General features: G+C 37.5%; 1 protein-coding gene across 2 annotated transcripts in view; it reads left to right on the top strand.

The window, feature by feature from the left end:
* LOC150089304 (high affinity cAMP-specific and IBMX-insensitive 3',5'-cyclic phosphodiesterase 8B-like) overlaps positions 1-20,253 on the top strand; it is a 764,745-nt gene that overhangs the window by 413,165 nt on the left and 331,327 nt on the right. For both annotated transcript variants that reach the window (XM_090388973.1, XM_090388965.1), the window contains exon 7: positions 5,834-5,974. In XM_090388973.1, the coding sequence (XP_090245099.1) occupies positions 5,834-5,974 (141 nt within the window). The remainder of the gene's footprint in view (positions 1-5,833; positions 5,975-20,253) is intronic.

The raw sequence follows: 20,253 nt of genomic DNA, 5'->3' as shown, positions 1-20,253 counted from the left end.
AAAAAGTCAAAAAGGAAATAAGATTTTTTGAAGATGAGGGAATAAAATGCAACTCTTCTACAACTATCTCAGTACAAAGCACCAAACAGCACAGAATCCAGTTTAAACAATAACACTATTGACTTTCTTAAGAGCTCACTTTATTCGGACAGGTAGTGGGGATGCTTATTTTTTTGTTTTTAGAATAACTGTATGTTTAATAATTTTTGCTAGAATATTTATTATTGTAATAAAAGTTTGATTTAAAATGTGAATTCAAGTAATTACTTGTTTTTTCCTTACTTTATTGCACCTAATTGTCATCAAAATTTATTGTTAAAAATGTTTTTTTTTGGAATACCGGTATTCCAAAAAAAACAAAAATGCAAAATTAGCCAGATAAATGCCCAAGAAAACATGTTTCAATCGTAAATTTGGAGGTATCCAAATTATTATTGTATCCCGAAATATTTCGTGTAGTTCCAAATAACTTTTAAAACTAAAAACAAGATATCTCGGGATAATCCATGGAGGGGTTAAAGGCAAAAAATAATTTTCTGTTGGATACTTGGGCATTCTTGAATTGTAGGAAATGAACAAGTGGATTTTGCTGCCAAGAACGCCGGGCCACCTCCGTAGCCAGGTTGGCAGGAGCAGCAGTGCGTAGCATATGCTTCTTGATTAGACCGGGGTTCGAGCCCATGACCACCAAATACGTAGGATGCGGAAAGATCAGGGAATGACCACCACATATCCCCGGAGCAATATGGCCTTAGTTGCTAATGCTCCTAAAAACCAAATAATAACAATAATAACAACAACAACAACAACAACAGACAAGAACGACAGTCACATAACATCAAACATCCAGATACTTTGCACAGATTTCAAACACATACATAGCAGTGTTAGAAAAAAATGGCTATCCATTTGGCAGGAGCAAAAAAGCAATAGGCTCTTCTAGATTAAGAATGGTCATAAGCAGTGGCTATAAAGCCTAAGAGGCAATAGAAAGGAAGAAGTAGTACTTGCCAGATTGTGGATGAGACATACCCACCCAACTCATAGTTATCTACTCACCCAGGATGAGCCTCCACTATGCAGCAACTGTCAAACTCAACTCACAGTAAACCACTTTATCATTGAATGCTCAGTATACTTGAGAGGACGACAAACAGCTTTCTCTTCACATCTATATTCCGCTAATAAACTTACCATACAGCAGATCCTCGGAGACCGATAAGGTATTATTGATGATGTTTTTACCTTCCTGAGAATGATAAACAAATATCATCTGATCTGAATCCTTTTGTTTAATATATCAATCATATACCAAATAAGACTGTAATAGGTGGTTGGTTGGTTGGTTGGTTGTTAGGAGTTTTATGGTGCATCGGCATCTAAGGCTATTGTGCGCCAGTCTAAAGGTACAAAATATAAAGATATAAAAATATGCAAAAATATAAAATAATATATCTGATAAATATATTTTATAAACAAATGTATGACATAGAAACAGTTATACCATATTAAATATTAAAGTAGTCTAAATAAAACTATATAGATTAATCAGTTGTAAAACCTGAATACATCTGACACATTGTCATCGTCCGATAAAACCTGCCTGAATATATAAGGCTCAGACAGATGTATAAAACACAAATGGCGCACATTACTAAAAGACGTACATTCTACTAACATATGACAAATAGTTAAAATTGCTTTACAATGTCTACACACAGGACAATCATCTGCCCTCAGCAAATAGGAATGCATCAGGTGACAATGTCCTATGCGTAGCCGAGCAAGGACTACTTCCTCCCGGCGAACCCTGTGCCGACTAGAATGCCAATGCATCATTACAGGCTTGATTTCATTTAGTTTGTTGGTAGGGCATCCATTCCAAGATTCTTGCCAACGTGCATATAATTTTTTGTGGATTAGTTGCCTGCAGTCTGTATAGGAGTCTGACAAGCGGATGCAACTTTGTGGCACTGCTGATTTGGCTGCTGCATCAGCCAAGTCGTTGCCTCTGATACCAATATGGCTAGGAATCCAGCAAAAGCGAATATCAAAGTTTAACTCTGAGAGGTAGTGTAATATTTGTTACACCCAACATAATACTGGGTGAGTGCTTCTCACATTGGATAAAGCCTGAATTACACTTAGGGAGTCAGTATATAACATGCACCATTGGTACTGGTAGGATTTTATATGATCCAAGGCCAGTTATATTGCATGTAGCTCTGCAGTGTATATGCTACATTATATGGAATATGATTGCAGATTTTTTTGCTTGGAAAAACACAAGCAGATCCCGCAAACTCTTCAGACTTCGAGCCATCACTATATACCAGCAAGAAGTCAGGGTATTTGGCAAGGTGTGCTGCAAAGAGTTTCCTGAAAGAGGCCTCTGAGGTCGGGAAAACTCATGTCTAAAAATATATATAAATTCATACACCGACCATTGAATAAAATTTAATATGACTACAATCTTTACACAAAAATATTTACAATAAACTATTGCGGAATGCTAAAAACTGTAATAAAAGATCATTTACAATGAAGAAGGGAGCTGACGCTCCCGAAAGCTTCAGGTTTTTAGCGCTTTTATGTTTTATATTTTAGCAAATTTTATTGTAAATGATCTTTTATTACAGTTTTTAGCATTCCGCAATAGTTTATTGTAAATATTTTTGTGTAAAGATTGTAGTCATATTAAATTTAAAATTTTATTCAATGGTCGGTGTATGAATTTATATATATTTTTAGACCTGCAAAGAGTTGCCAATACATACATGGCAATGTGTTAGGCTTCAGCCAACTCCTAAAATTAAAGTCACAAGATGGAGATCATATATTCCAAGGAGGAAGGACTTGTTTGGCTGACTTGGATATATTATCCAACATGAAGTTAATATCATGAACCAGCTCTTGAATCCTGATACCAAAGGGCCGACTGACAGTTTTATGTGTATTATATAGATTTCCCACCATGGCATATAAACAGATGTCCACATAGGATGGTCAGGCAGGGATTTTATTTTTATGGCATATTGTAACAACAATTGCTGGCATTGAAGCATCAATGGTGGTTCATTGGCTTCAATGTCGGTATTCAGTTGGCTTCAGTGTCGACTTTGGACAGGCGAAGTACAAAATGACCCTGTGACAATCTGGATGACTCTATGGTGGATTGGGTCAAGCTATTGGAGTACAGAATTTCTAGCAGAAGAATAGGCTTGGGAACCATAGTCAAGTTTAGAGCGGATGAGTGCTTGGTATAGACACAATAATGTGCTTCTATCTGCTCCCCAAAAGTTGGAGGAGATAGCGCTGAGCATGTTCAAATTTCTCGTGCATTTTTCTCGGAGCTGATGGATATGGTGTAGGAATGTCAGCTTTTGATCAAAGATGAGTCTCAAAAATTTTGTTTTTGCTACCACAGGAATTGGATTCTGTCCAAGTCTGAGTTCCAGGTCAGGATGTAGATTCCGTTTGCAGAAGAAATGCACACAAATGGTCTTTTGAGCAGAAAATCTAAACCCATTGGCTAATGCCCAGGAACTAAGATGGTTGACTGCTTGTTGCAATTGTCGTTCAATAACTCTCATGCTACAGGAGTGACAAAAAATACTAAAATCATCTACATACAGGGCATGAAGGAGGAAGCTGTTTTATAATGGGATTCACTTTCACTGCAAACAGCGTAACACTGAGGACAGAGCCTTGGGGAACTCCTTCTTCTTGACAAAATAATTGGGACACTCTGGATCTAACACGAACCTGGAAGAGTCATTTTGATAATAGGTGCAGTATTTCCTTAGTAGCCCCTGTACCGATAAATCCAACAAACAACAACAACAACATAATTGGCAATACCCTGAGACTTGCCACATTGGATTGATGCAAAATCTTTCACTTCTGGATCAGTCGTTCATTCTTTTGAAATTCTTTATTATTACTATTATTATTGTTATATATTTATTTTTGATTTTGGTTTGGTTATTAGAACCTTCAGTCAGTAGAAGCTTGGATAATCAAGGTTCTGTTGAGTCGCTTTCTCTTTAGTCTCTGAAATGTTAGCATATAAAAGAGTCATATAGCAAATATAGAAATGTTCTTATACTGAGTGAACTGCCAACCCATGAATTTTAACCTGGAAAGTAAAAATTCCTCATAAGTCATTCTGATCTACTGGCCCACTCTACTTCTACCCCACGAACCATGAACCTTGTGCAGTGTCTCCTGGGCTGAGTTGATTGAAAAGGCTCTCATCATGAATTCCCTCCTATCATACCTTTGCAAAATTTCAGACACCTTCAAATTCAGCCCTAACATGGTTGAATCTTGTGGCACTTTCTTAATATCACCTCATATCAGATTGCCAATGCTTAACTGACATGTACAATGTCATCTTTTGTGTTTTTAAAAGATATTGTAGTAACTGATATTGTAGAACACATTTTTTGTTCTATGATATTACTAACTTCTGTTCTTGGTAGTCATACCCTGATGTTATTCTACCTATTCTTATTGCATAACATATTTCCCTGACAGTGGAGTCACTAAGATTAACAACCTCCTATGGGACCAGAGCCTTCTGCTCCATGATGATCCTGCTGTGCAGATGCTGTTGTTGTTGTTGTTATTTGGTTTTTAGGTGCATTAGCAACTAAGGCCATATTGCTCCGGAATATGCAGTGGTCATTCCCTGACCTTTCCGCATCCTCCGTATTTGGTGGTGACGGGCTCGAACCCCGGTCTAATCAAGAAGCGTGTTTTACTCACTGCTGCTCCTTCCCACCTGGCTACGGAGGCGCCCCTGTGCAGATGCATGCATGAGAATAAGTTCTGCTATTGAGTTGGACAGGTGAGCACTTGATGATAAGTCCCCATATTTAATTCCTTTGGGGGCAGTGACCCTTTTCTTTAAGAGCTTAAATTTATTCAGCAAAAAGCTAAATAATTTTTCTGCACTTGGATTGGCAGAGAGAGGAAATTTAGCTGTGTGTGTGTGTGTACACACCTCCTGTGGTGCATTATATCCAGTAATAGTCAGTAGCTGATAATTCCATAGGATAATGTTACCTTTCCTGAAAATCAACAAATGATAAGCTATTGAGCTTTCTCCATGATGATCCTGTTGATATATGTTGAAATATAGTATAATTGAATTAGTGTAGCAGAGTTAATTAATGTTAAGCAATGAAGTATGTTTTAGAAACACTGTTTTATTTCTTGCTATCAATTATTTGTTGAATAAATGTAAATGGATTAGTGACTATGTGGAAGCAGAATGAATGTGAGATGGAATGTCATGTGCATGGCCTCTGAAAGTGAAGAGATGCCTTATGTTTCTTGGACTTTGACAGTTACAAAAACAGTACCATGTTTCACAACTAGAATGTAAGTGAAAATTAAAAAATGTAAATATTATTTTTTTGCTACCTTTACAGATAAGCCAATACCAACAAAAAGTAATCAAAATTTTATCTATTTTTCAAAATGAAAATCCTAATTTTGGCAGTTAAATAGAAACAGAAAGTTGATTAGTAATATTTTAAAACAATTGTCCAAGTATTGATTAGTAAAATTTCACCAGTATTTTTAATTTGAACTATGGAGAGAGATAATTTTGATAATTCTAGTTGGTGTGAAGGGTACCAACTAGAATTATCAAATTATCTAGTTGGTAAAATATTGGTATATAGAGCATCTCATATTATGAGATGCTCTATATATATAATTAATATTTTTAATTAATGGTTAGATTTTCGAGAGTGAAGATTATGTTTGTTTAAATTTAGTAAAACCTATGGTGCTAACTGACAGAATGTACATCCTTTTTCAGTTTGCAAATCGTGCTTCTGAAAAGTTATTGGGTCTTTCAGGAGATGACATAGTTGGAAAAAGTGCACAGGAGCTCTATAAGGTTGAGTGTTTGAAAGGTGATGTTATAGAAAGTATCAGCCTGCAGGTGAAAAGGGGAAAAGTAAGTAAAACCTTCCCAGCATTCAGTTATTTATATATAAAAGAAAAGGAGAAATTCAGTTTTCTGTATAATATTGCCAAAATTTTGCATTTGGAAATGATCATAATATATTGATGTATATCTACTTTGAGGGTAAAGGAAAGGGATTTTACTTTCATAAAGGTGACTATAATGGTTATAGAAAACTTTTAAATTCCTTTAAGTGGGACCAACCAATGATTTTACCAACTACAAATTCTAAATGGGAAACATTGAGGGAAGTAATCTTAGAAATCACTAAGCTTTTTTATACCAACAATTATTCAAGGTTTAGACTTAAATGGATGTCAGCTGAACTAATGAGACTAGTGGCAGAGAAGAAAAATGGGATAATTATAAATTAGCAGAGGACACAAGAAATCTAAGTACAAACTAGTCTGAAATAATGTCACTAATGGAGTTAGGTAAGTTAATGCAGATTATGAGAAGTCTTTGGCTAAGAACATAAAGAAAAGTGGCAAACCATTCTTTGCTTATGTTAACACTAAAAGGAAAGGGATGAACTGCATTAGTCTATTAGATGTGAATTGCTTAACTATTGATGGTCCTATTCAGGTTGCTGATGAGTTAAGTAAATGTGTTGCCTACACCAAGTCATAAATGGGAGGTAATGAATTTGTGAAAACTGGAAGAAGTGGAAAAGAAATTATTGAAGGTAAGATTAAATAAGGTACCTGGGGCTGATGGGATCTATTCAATTATAATAAAATAAGCAACAAAAGAGGCAAGAAAACCATCAGCTTTAATTGTTGGAGCGTCCTTGGACTCAAGGGAGGTCTCTGTGGATTGCAGATGTGCAAATGTCTCCCCCATTTCACAAAAGAGGGATAAAAGAGTAAAGTGAGTAATTACAGATCTGCAAGCTTGACTTGTATTCGATTGAAAATAATGGAGTTACTTGTTAAAGAAATAATTTAGTACTATTTAGACAAAAATGCAGTTATATGGTGCTCACAGCATGCACGATCTTGCTTGACCAATTTGATTGTATACTCTTTTGTAGTAATAGAGGAACTGGATGCAAAAAATAATTGTGACATTATATATTTAGATTTTAGAAAAGCTTATGGTTTTCAAATTAGAGGAGTGTTTTGTCAGACTTGAAGTTCTCTGAGTGTTGAAGACAGGCTTCTATGATAGCTCATGAGTTTTAGTGAATGATATACAAGAATTTTACCAGCAGAGATAAGGCAATAATTATTCTGCTGTATAATTAGATAGTATGAATCAGAGCTGTAATACTCTGCTGTATAATGCAATGGTAAGATATCATTTTAGGTAGGATGTGGAGTTCTTGGAATGGATGTAGGGAAAAATAATAAGTGAGGGGAAACAAAAGGTTACTCTTACCAAGAAAGACTTCACTTCTAAAAATTGTAGTGTCTGTAAATGAAGCACCTGCTAGGAGATGTGTTTAATGCTTTGAATGGATTCAGTAACCTAAATATTGATGGTATCCTTGTTAAACAACACACATAAGGGAGCATTATTTAAAAATGAGGAAGGATGATTGTGTAATAGTTAGATGTGTGGAAATTTGCTTTCAGCTGGAGGGTAGGTGATTGTTGGAACAAACTTCCATGTTGTGCTGCGTTGTGGAAGTGGGTATGGCAAATAAATTTGTGGAGGAATTAGACAGATTATTAGAGGGTGTGGACAAGTGATGTGGAAAGTTTTTTAAATTGTCTTTTTATTTTCAGGTAACTTGCTTACTTGAATAATTTGTCAATACTAATACTAATATAAAAAGTGTAACCATTCACATATTAACTTTATATTCTGGATGTAGTTTGGAAAAAATAATACTACTCTGCATTTTATTTTTACATTTTTACTTCCAGCAACAGTGACATTGCTGGAGGTATGTTCGTGTCAGACGGCACCTGGGATTTCTCCTATCTCCGCGTGTGTTCGTTGTATCAAGGACAGTACACTGTCAAGCCAGAGACTTGAAAGTGTGTGTGGGCCATGTCTGTGCAGTATGAAGTGTTGTGCCCATTGTTTGTCCAGTTTATTGGCCACTAGACCCCTAGCGGGGCCCGACGTTGAGCATACCTCACCACGTGGAGGCTAGCTGGGTGTGTCCAGTATCACAACAAGTTGCTCTGGCAGGTTCTGCCACCTAGTTTTCTGGGATTTCAGTGGCTAGGACCTAAAAAAAAAAAAAAAAATATTACATGTTTTGACATTAATGCTTAATGGGATTGCTGTTAGGAAATCGCTAGAGAGATGTGTTAAAAGGCCTAATAAGGCGGGCAAATTTTGAAATTTAGAAAAAATTTAAAATTTTTTCTAAATTTTCAAAATTTCATATTTAGAAATAATTTTGAAATTTGCAAAAAGTTATGAAATTTAGACATGTGAGGATATATGCTAGATAAAAGATAATAGTGTTAGTTGTCTTAGAGATTTACAAGAAACTGGTAGAATTTAGACGTTGATTAGAATTTGCGACATTGTTAAGGGGTGTACTCGGTTGGTTTAGTGAGAGAGGGATACTGAAGACTGGGGGAGAAAACAGATAAAAGAATAGGGACGATAGAGTAGGCATCCTCAAAGAGGTCAGTGGAGATGAGCTCCACCAGGTGATGTATGGGGGGAGGCAGGGAGGGGAGGAGACAGAGACCTGTCCCCTCCCTCCCCTGCCTTGGGATGGGGTTAGAGTACCCATTTCAGATCGCCAATGGCATGTCAGCAGCAAAGCCACAGTATATCTTTGTCGGTGATGGTTGGTATCTCCATGTAGTGTCGAATCTGGTAAGAAGGTCAAGCTGCCCATCCTGCTCTGGGGGTGGGATATGTTAGCTGGTAGTGGGAACCCACCAGACAAAGGGGAGGGTGGAAGAGACACACATTTACTTCATTCATAATCTGCATTCTCACTCTACTTGCATTCTTTTTTTTTTTTATTATTTTATAATTTTTTTTTCTTTCCCCCAAGTTTTATATATATATTTTTTTTCACTCACACTCATTCATCTTTTTCTCACATACCAGGGGGGGGGATGCAATGATGATGAGTAATGTAAATTGAAATACTAATTAAAACTAGGGTTAGTGTGTACTTAACTGTAGCATTTATGGCTTGTGTTCTTTTTCTCACACATTTACACTTTCATTCATTCTTCTAGCTCTCATTTCATTTATTCGACTCTTGCTTTCTGCACTGCACTCTCTGGGCACCTTAACTTACTGTTATTCTTCAGTTGTGGTGCAGGCCTAGCTGCAAGTTTTTTTCCAGGCCAGGCCAGGTAATAGTGTATGTGGTTAGTAAATGTTTGTTAGTATATATAAAGTAGTGTAAGTTATTTTTAACTTTGTATCCTTTTGGCCAATTATATTTGCTCTTCCACTCATTCCCATTCACTCTCTCTTTCCCTCATGCTACGTCACTCTTTCTTTCACCAAAACTGCCATTTATTCCCTTTTACCATAATTCCTAGTTCACTCAGTGCCCAGCCTATTCATTCTGTCTTTCATTCTCATTCAATTATTCTTCTTTCATTCTATATTGCATCCCCTTGCTACCAGCTTTCTGATATTTTTCAGCTAATCTGCTTCCCTGGCTGCCTGTACATTTCCCTCCCCTGCATAGTTACTTATTTGGTGTGGAGCCCCAGGTTCCTACACAGGCAGGATAGTCCCGGGGAGTTTTGTCATGTCAGGTTTCTGTCAGGGCACAGAATACTGTTATCCTGACAGTTTTTAAGTCATTGCTGGAGCTTACCTTCTTTAGAAATGACTGCATTTCTCTCTCTCTCTTTTCTCTAAAATTCAAATAAATACTTTACAAAGCGAAACTAATAAACTAAATTCTACAAGGTGTATTAAGTTATGGATTGGTAATACACAATAAAAATAGCAGTGAAATCACCATAATTTATCCTTAATAAAATTATGAAAGTAGAATGAATGGCATCGATTTAATTGTGTTTCATATTGTTGTTATTTGGTTTTTATGAGCATTAGCAACTAAGGCCATATTGCTCCGGAGATATGTGGTGTTCATTCCCTGACCTTTCCGCATCCTCCGTATTTGGTGGTCACGGGCTCAAACCCCAGTCTAATCAAGAAGCATGTGCTACGCACTGCTGCTCCTGCCCACCTGGCTACAGAGGCACCATCTCATATTGTGACTCACAACGAGTTACCATGTGTTGCACTACTTCAAATAAGTAACGCTTTGTCAATAGAGAAGACTATTTATAGTTAATCCCAGGGGATACCACCACCCAGACGGCACCATTTGAAGGCTAGTTGGTCTATCATCGGTCGGCAGGTAGGTACCCTAGTGTTAGCTGCCCATTGATGATAGGCCAACTAGCCTTGAAATGGTGCCTTCTGGGTGGTAGTATCCCCTGAGAATAAGTAACAATAGTCTTCTCTATTGATGAAGTATTACTTATTCGAAGTAGTGCAATACACGGTAACTCATTGTGAAGAAATAGTCACAATACGAGATACGAGGATACAATTAAATCGATGCCATTCATACTACTTTCATAGTTTTATTACGGATAAGTTATGGTGATTTCACTGCTATTTTTATTGTATATTACCAATCCACAACTTATTATGCCTTGTAACATTTAGTTTATTAGTATTACTACTATTTACACCAAATGCCATCTCTCATATTGTGGAATTATACTTCACAACTGGTTTGACATGATTGCAACACTGGGGTACCTACCTGCCCACTGATGATAGGCCAACTAGCCTTGAAACTTTGTTTTAAAAACAAATAATTTTTTTCATGCCTTTGAATGAAGTTCTTCTTGTTTTTGTACTTTTTGTACTCAATAGTACAAAAGTGTTAAATTGTGACTTTTAGAAAGTGCTTAATTTGCTTTTTTTTTTTTTTTTTTTTTAAATCAGATTTTTATCTTACCTTTGGCTTTGAAATTAAACTTCATTCTCAACATATACGAGGTGGTATCAAAAGGTTTTTGCCCCAACCTTATTTTGTTTTATTCTGTAAACATTATGTTTTATTAACTGTATATGTATATATATGGTAGAAGTGTCATTGCTATAACTGTTATGTTTCTTTTGTTATAGAGCTGAATGTGGACTAAATGCTATTACGAATAAAGTTTAATATGGATCCTTTATCAAATTCCTGTTTTTGCAAGGCAAACAGCCAAGGACTATCCATGAGGAGATGTCTATAGTATATGGCAGTATCTGTCTGTTGTATGACATTGTAAAACATTGGTGAAGACAGTTCAAGCACAGACAAGACAGAGAGAGAGAGAGAGAGAGAGAGAGAGAGAGAGACCATGATGACGAAAGAAGTAGGTGGCCATCCACATCTCATACTACTGAGATGTGGATGGCCACCATCCACATCTTAGTAGTAGCTGATCGATTTTCTCCACTTCATGGAGAAGATCGATCAGCTGATCCTTATTGATCACTGGATAACAATTAAACAGATAATTTCTGAGACTGAGATAGTAGATAGAGCTAATGATCAGTAGAGATAGAGCTAATGATCAGTAGAGAGCATAATTCACAATGATTTGAATATGAATAAGGTCTCGGCACAATGGATTCCTTGCTTGCTCACATGCCTTTAGAAAGAAAAAAAGGCAGGCCTGCTCTGCTGAATTGATCATCATGTGTGAAAGCAATCCCATCCAGCTTGATTTCTTGCATCGTATGCCTCTGCTAATGCTAATATACTATAAACTATAACAATGATTGCTGTCCAGACTTGGTTGTAAAGAGTGTTTCCAACGTTTCTTCAGAAATAGTAGAACTGAAATGAGTTTTTTTTTTTTTTTTTTTTACATTGTTGAATACCATCCTACTATCAGCATTGCTTTGAAGAATTGTTAAAATGCCAAGCATGACTGGAAATATTAGTCCTCCAACCAAGGACTATCTATGCATTTGTTCTTTCTTCTTCTTTCATAATTCTTATAGTAGATTTATATATTGAAATTCACAAAACTGATACTGCAAAACATCTGTTGCTTCACTGGTCTTGTGAAATGCCCAAAACTTGTTCACAAAATATTTCAAATTTGAAAATTATGCACTGCCAATTGATGAAATTTGTGTTTCCTCAGTCTTTGTAAGATCATTTTTCAATGGGAACTTGTGCGCCATATAGTAGCATGCAGCTCAAAAGCACTTCTTCACTGATCAAGAACAGAATATTCTTTTGTTTTAGATTATTCATGACCTTGCCAGTAGAGATGCCTATGACCAAGTCAAAACTACCTTTCCTATTTAGTCTGCTAAATCATGAACTTTCGAAAGAGAAGTCAATGGTTTTGGACTCAGCTTTGCACATTACATTCTTCAACACACCAAGGAGTAACAACCTTAGTAAATGAATGTGGGCATGTAAGACTATTTTCGAAGAACTATTTTTCAAGTTTTCAAATGTTGGCATAAAATTTAAAAAGAACAAGCAAAATGCTTTATTCAAGTCAGAAGAAATGAACACAAACAGAATTTTGTGTTCATTTCTAGCTTGTTTTGGATTTATTGCTGCAGAAGTTTGTGATTCAGAGGTTCCTTTCCTTTCCTTTCCTTGAGGAGTTCATCAGTCTAGTTAAGCATTTATCAATAGATGGATAAATGCTTAATGGATGCCATTGTGAATGCACATGTTTTAAAATTATTTTCACTTCATTGGTTTGCATTAATTGAAACTGTTTCAAACTATCTTTCCTTTTTGAACTTCTTCCCAGATGTACATGTCCACCACATTCAAAGGGATACAAGCAGTTCTTTTCTTCAGCATATAAATTGACCTTATGAGCTTAATAGAGCTCATAAAATTTCAGCTTACAAATTAATGAAATGGCATGGGCTACCAGTTACCACAACTCTCAATTCCCTGTTTTAGTATTCCTGCCACTCCAGTTTTAAGGCCTACATTACAGGGGCACATGTCAGAAAATTTTCTAAAGGAATCCCATATGTTTTCAGGTTGGTCAGAAGAAGATGCCTAATATTGTACCCTTTAGAGTTACCTTCCAACACTAGCACTGAGAGCAAGTTCATTTGATTTTTTCTTTTTTTTTTTTTTATGAGGAAAGGTCACCACAATTTGGTATAGCTTGGAATCATTTTTATCATCATTAACAGTGGAAAATTGCATATTTTTCAAAGCCATTAATAACTTACCTTTTCCTCTTTTTATAGTTTCACTAACAATGCTTGCTGTATTTTTTCTGTCACATCAGTATATTTTTTCTTGGATATTTCATTATCTGAAAACGTAATTCCGAACATTGCACCTACATGAGCAGTACAGACAAGAGGAAGATTAAACTGCAGTCATTTTCATCCAATGATGGATGGAATGATTCATGTTGAGGGAAATGGACCATAATCTGCCACGCTGCTCCAGTGCAGGTTGGCAGATGATTGACCATATTTAGCACTCAGGGGCTTGAACCTCGATCTACTCAAAGAGCATGTGCTATTGCATTCCCTCTCTGGACTACTCGACTATGGAGGTCTCAGAGGAAGATTATGTCCTTGATAAATTATGTGAATGATGCAATTATATGTCACTATCATCTTCACTTGGAAACACTATATCTGTTTTCATATATACACATGCACATTGTTTTTGTGCTTATTTTTATGCAAATGTCTGATTACATCACATTTTTAATTACCTTTGTATAATACAGAAAAAAATCTTGGATTATGACTTCTTAAACACTACATATTTCCTTGGCATCTTATTGAAGAACATAGTAAAATCAAATTTAGCTTTATATAATGCACAGAGAAAATATTATTTAACAATACATAACTGTTACCTCTTTGAATTTATGGAAGAGGCTTATTTTTTTTTTACCTTTTCTGCTGCTCACCATCCTAACATAGATTTTCTCAGCCTCCTTCATGAAAAAAGTAATACTATGGCTTCACTGTTAAATCTGTGATTTTTAAAACAATTTTGGTTGACAGTGAGTCATCTCTCTCTCAACTAGAATTTGCCCTTAATCTCTAGTTCATCACTTAGCTGTCAGATGTGCTATTCTACATTGCATAATATCTATTTATTGCATGAATGATATGTTACATACCACAAAGTATAAATTATACCAAGTTAGATGTAATGCTAAAATACTTTTTTTATATAGTTCAGACATTGTTATGTCTGAACTATATAAGAAGATATATTAGCATTAGCATTAGTAGAGGCATATGGTGCAAGAAAGCAAGCTTATACGGTTCAGCCAAAAAAACAAAAAAAAAAAAAAAAACACCTTCCTGTTTCACCCATCCATTCGCTACAAATGTTTGTTTAGTTCTGGCTTGAATTTATTTAAGCTGTCAACTTCTACAACGACAGATGGAAGTCCATTCCACCAATCAACTACCCATTGGCTAAAAGCAAACTTCCACACATCTATTCTACAACTGTCTTTCCTCAATTTAAATTTATGTCCCATCAGGCGATTAATCTCTGCAAGAGGAAGAATCCCATCAGCATTGAGCTTGCTCAAAATCTCCAAAATTTAAGCCTTTCTTCATAAGAGCAAACCTTTGTTCCATTCACTAATCTTGTAGCCCTTCTCTGTACTCCTTCCAGCAGCTCTACATCCTTCCTAAAATGAGGCTTCCAGATCTGTATAGGCGCCTCCGTAGCCAGGTGGGAAGGAGCAGCAGTGCGTAGCACACGCTTCTTGATTAGACCGGGGTTCGAGCCCGTCACCACCAAATACAGAGGATGTGGAAAGGTCGGGAATGACCACCGCATATCCCCGAGCAATATGGCCTTAGTTGCTAATGCTCCAAATAACAAAAACAAACAAAATAAACAAACCAGATCTGTATACAGTACTCAAAGTTTGGCCTGACCATTGCCTTATACAAGGAGATAATCACTCCTTATCCTTGCTAGGAAAATTCTTGTATATCATTGAAAAGACACCATGAGCTACTCTTGCTGCCTGTCTGCACTGCTCAGAAAACTTCATATCAGACTGCACAATTACCCCAGGTCCTTTTTATTCTCTACCACAATGAGTGTAGTACCACACAGTTAGTATATTACTCTGGGTTTATTGCTACCCATATGCAGTACTTTAGATTTGTCAATGTTAAACTTTAGTTGCCACCTCTCAGCCCATCTGCTCAACTTTTCTAGATCCTGTTGCAGTAGTGTACTGTCATTAGTGTTATTAATACTAATGACAGTATCATCATTCGTATCGCAAACTTAGACATTAAGACTGATATACCTACATCAATATCATTAATAAATACCAAAAATAACAATGGATCCAAAACTGAATTCTGATGGAATCCACTAATAGCAGTAGTCCACAAAGACCAGTGTCCATTGGTTACCACTCTCTGTCTTCTTCCACTCAAACATCCCTTTATCCATAGCAGCAACCTGCCCCTAATGCCACACTGCTCCAATTTGTACAGCAGCCTTCCATGTGCAACAGTCCTAAGATCTTAGATTCCTAAGATCCAAGTATATGATATCAAAATTATTCTTTGCATCCAGTTCCTTTGTAACCACATCATAGTATCCAATCAAATTGGTCAGACAAGACTTCCCCCTTAACAACCCATGCTGTGTCCGAGCTATAACTGGAGCCTTGTCTAGATGATCCTACAGTGCTTCTTTAACCAGTGCCTCCATTAATTTCCCCAGAACAGAAGTTAACCTAACAGGTATGTAATTACTTGTGTCAACCTTTGATCCTCCTTTGTGAATTCTCCAGTTCATGGGTACCTCCCCTGAGTCCAAGAAAGATGTCATAATTATGGCTAAGGGTTTGCTTACTTCCTTTGCTACCTCCTTTAATATAACTGGAGAGATCCCATCCATCTGTGTCTTCCTTATGTTTATTTTCAATAATTTCTGCTCCACTTTGCTCTCAGTTATTACAAAATTATTTAGCTCACTGCCAGAGTTTAATACACCTCTGTCATTTCCCTTCCTGAATATCTCCTCATGGGTTGATGCGAAATACTCATTCAGTTTGTTAGCTATCTGAGCAGGATCATCAACAGTTAACCCATCAATATCAAGTAGACCAATCTAATTCATCCCCTTCCTTCTAGAATTTACATAAGTAAAGAACTCTTTGCTGTTTTTCTTTAAAGCCTTTGTCAAAGCTTTCTTGTAATCTGCCTTTGCTTGCCTAATCTCCTTTATGACTTGATTACAGACCAGCTTTCTACCATAGGCTTCTGTGTCACCAGTTAATTTATATGTATCCCATGCATTTTTCCTCTCTGCTAAATGTTTCGTTCGGTCATCTGACATCCATTTAGGCCTAAATCTTGAACAGTATTTCTTAGTTGAAATGAAAATCCTAGTAGTTTCCATGATTAATTCTTTGAATGCTTCCCATTTAGAATTTGCTGTTGGTAACATCTTCAGTTGGTCCCAATGTATAGAATTTCAAAACTGTCCCAGACCTTGAGTCCTTGAGGTTGTCACAGACATTCTCTCAGATATGCCAGACAAGCTGTTCTTGCTACCTGGGAGTCTAAAACGCTGATGGAACTGATATTCGGGTGACACTTAAGTCAAGTGGACCCAATTTCGGTGACGTCTGGACGGTCTATGACAGCCAAATCCTCTGCTTGCACCTTCACAATGGTGGGACTGTTAGTAATCCTGGGTATAACCTCCATGCACAAGTACATGGTGGGTGACCACCCAGGTGTGAACCAACGTAAGCAGGGGTCGAGGTGTGGCGCCCACACCACATGGAGGAACGCCGCCCCTCTATGTTACCAGGCAGTACTAGGTGGTAGATGACTCTCATCAACCGGTGAAATACCACCACTTTACTTATTGGAGGCTTGAAGTGGTGGAACCCATGTTTAGTCTCTAGAGCTAAGTTCCGGTCAACCCTTCCCTATCTCTTCCATCATGCAGTATGATTGATGATTTTTGAGGTTATGATGAATGTCGTGGCGAGATCCAATATTCCTTACATTTCGAGGTACAGCTCTAAAACGGTGTTCGCAGGCCGGCCGCTAGATAGTACACTGGACCAAACCTATTGGTAACTCTCTAGGGAAGCTTCCGGATCAGCTAGTGTATAATCTTGCTACCTCTACTCTGCCAGATAGTGACTGGAGGGAGTCCGAGTAGTGTGTATGCGGGGAGCAGTGTCGAGGCCACGTTATGTCAAGGATCTGGGTATATTCTTACCACATGTACGCCATATCCAAAAATTTCATTACTTCATACAGCATGTCCCACCCACTTTTTCTTACTATTGAATACACCATGAATTGTCAAAATAATAGAGCAAGCTTATCTGCGAAAAGATCTAAACCTCCCAAGGACTTCCTAATTCATTTCACAAATATACGTGATCTCAATTCTAATCTCAACGATGTCCATTTCCACTTGCAGTCTTCCAAACCCCAAGTACTTTTTCTGACTGAATCTCAGTTATCAGTTGATTCAACTACTGCTCATCTCAGATGTCCAAATTATTTGCTGTATGATTCCTTTCGCCTCAAAGGTGGTACTTGTGCATATGTCCGTTCTGATATTCCCTGTCAGAGACTTGGCAATTTGGAATCTCCTCTCTTTGATCTTCTCTGGCTTAAAATCTCTCTACCTCATTGTGTAAAATTCATCTGTTGTCTCTACCGTTCTCCCAACTCCACTAATCACTTGGAGCTCTTTGACTTCCTCTCTTTGCAACTTGACTTTCTCCAGTCCAACTTTCCTAACAGTGAGGTAATTTTCCTTGGTGATTTTAACGTTCACAACTCCAGCTGGCTTCCGTTTTCTAGTCACACCGACCCAGCAGGTCGAGATGCTGAGGCTTTTGCAATTACTAATGACCTAGCACAGATTGTTCATTTACCTACAAGAATACCGGACAATCCTAATCATACAGACAATACGCTTGATCTTTTTCTCACAAACAACCCTTCTAAGTACAAGGTTGAAGTGAGAGGTCCTTTAGGCACTTCAGATCACAACTTGGTGATTGCCTCTTCTCCAATGGAACCTTTATCTCATGGCTATTCCCAACCTCATATTGTTTGGCATTACAAGAATGCAAAATGGGATGACCTACGAGACTTCTTTTCTTCTTTTCCTTGGTCTGATTACTGTTTCAAAACTTCTGATGTCAACGTTTGCTCAGATCGTGTCAGTGAAATTATTCTTGCAGGAATGGAATCCTTTATCCCACACTCCACTTTAAAATCTCGTCCTTTATCTAAACCTTGGTTTTCCAATAAATGTGCTAAGGCTGTCCAAGAGAAGAACGTTGCATATCGTAATTGGCTTGTTTCTAATTCTTCAGTTTCATTTTCTGCCTACACCAAAGCTCGCAACAATTGTAAAGCAGTTATTAATCAGTCCAAACTAGAGTTTGAACAGGCTAAGAGTAGAAAACTTGATTCTTGCCCTAATGGTAGCCGAGCATTCTGGTCTCTTGCCAAAGCTATTGGCCGCAACTTTTGCCCATCTCTGCTCCCACCTCTGTCCAAACCAGATGGTTCTGTTGTCACTTCAGCCAAGGATAAAGCTGACCTGCTAGCATCCCATTTTTCTTTGAGCTCATGTATTAATGATCTTGGTAAAACACCTCCCACCATTCCTAACACGCTCCATTCAATGCCTCCTGTGGTCTTCCGTCAAAAGGATATCAGAAGGATTTTGATGAATCTTGATGCTAAGAAAGCTCCAGGTCCTGATGGTATTTCTCCACTTGTTCTCAAAACCTGTGCTCCTGAACTTACTCCTATTCTTTGCCGCCTTTTTTCACTTTCTTATTCCAAAGGTGTTTTTCCTTCTGCTTGGAAATTTGCTCATATCCAGCCAGTTCCTAAAAAGGGTGACAAATCCCTCCCATCCAATTATCGTCCCATTGCAATTACTTCTACTCTTTCTAAAGTAATGGAGAAATCAATTAACCGCCAACTCTTAAACTACCTAGAAACTTTCCGTCTGATCAACGATCGCCAGTATGGATTCCGTCAGTGTCGATCCACTGGTGATATTCTGGCTTATGTTACCCATTTATGGACTAATTCAATGGAAAGGTTCGGTGAAACACAAGTAGTTGCTCTTGACATCTCAAAGGCTTTTGATCGTGTTTGGCATAAAGGTCTTCTAAACAAGCTTCCATCTTATGGTTTGCCAACTGTTTTTAGTAATTGGTTATCCAGTTTTCTCTCTGATCGCTCACTGAGGGTGATGGTAGATGGCTCTCTGTCTTCTAACTTCTCCACTAATGCCGGTATCCCCCAAGGTTCAGTTCTTTCCCCCACTCTTTTCCTCTTGTATATCAATGACCTTCTTCCATTGACTGGAAATCCTATCCATAGTTTTTCCGATGATAGCACATTGCATTCCACTTTCCATTTTGAGAAACCTTGTCCAGCTCAATCAGCTTTAAGTTCTCGAAAATCTGCTGCCAATTCCTTAAATGCCGATCTTCAGGTAATTCTCCAGTGGGGCAAAGACAACTTAGTTGATTTCAACCCTTCTAAAACTCAATCTTGTCTTATATCTCGCAAAAAGGATTCTTCTGCTCCTATGCTTATCTTTAGTGACACTCCGATTTCTAGGCAAAATGATATATCTCTTTTGGGGATTACCCTGACTTCTAATCTCTCTTGGCACAAGCACATTACAAATATTGCTTCCTCTGCATCTAAAAAACTTGGTTTTCTCTTTCGCTCTCGGCGTTACTTTTCTCCCAAACAGCTGCTCACTCTGTATAAATCGCAAATCCGCCCTGCCATGGAATATTGTTCCCACATCTGGGGTGGTGCCCCCAAAACCTCTCTCAGGCTTCTTGATTCCATTCAGAAGAGGGCAGTTCGGTTAATTAATGATTCATCTCTAACAGAGTCTCTCCACTCGCTGTCTCATAGACGCACTGTTTCTGCTGCATGCCTCTTCTACAGATACTTCCATGGGCCCTGTTCTTCTGAATTGGCTTCTATAATTCCCGCTCTCTCTTTCAAAACAGTCCGAACACGTGCCGCCACCAGCCAACATCCATTTACTGTCCAACTTCAAACCCACAGAACCAACTTTTCATCTTCCTCATTTATTCATTCAACTGCCGTTTTCTGGAACAACCTTCCTTCATACGTATTTCCTGAAAATTACAATCTACAGAAGTTCAAGTCCAATATCAACAAATATCTTCTTTCGTCTTCTCAACCTCCAACCCAAGCACGGTACTAAGTACTATAGGTTTAATACCTCTCGTGTTTGGGGTTCTCATAAAAAAAAAAAAATGAAG

This window comes from Mastigoproctus giganteus, chromosome 2 (assembly GCF_048544385.1).
Source record: "Mastigoproctus giganteus isolate SK-2022 chromosome 2, ASM4854438v1, whole genome shotgun sequence".
NCBI lineage: Eukaryota > Metazoa > Arthropoda > Arachnida > Uropygi > Thelyphonidae > Mastigoproctus > Mastigoproctus giganteus.
Note: the sequence above shows the minus strand (reverse complement) of the source record. Positions and strands in the feature narration are given on the sequence as shown.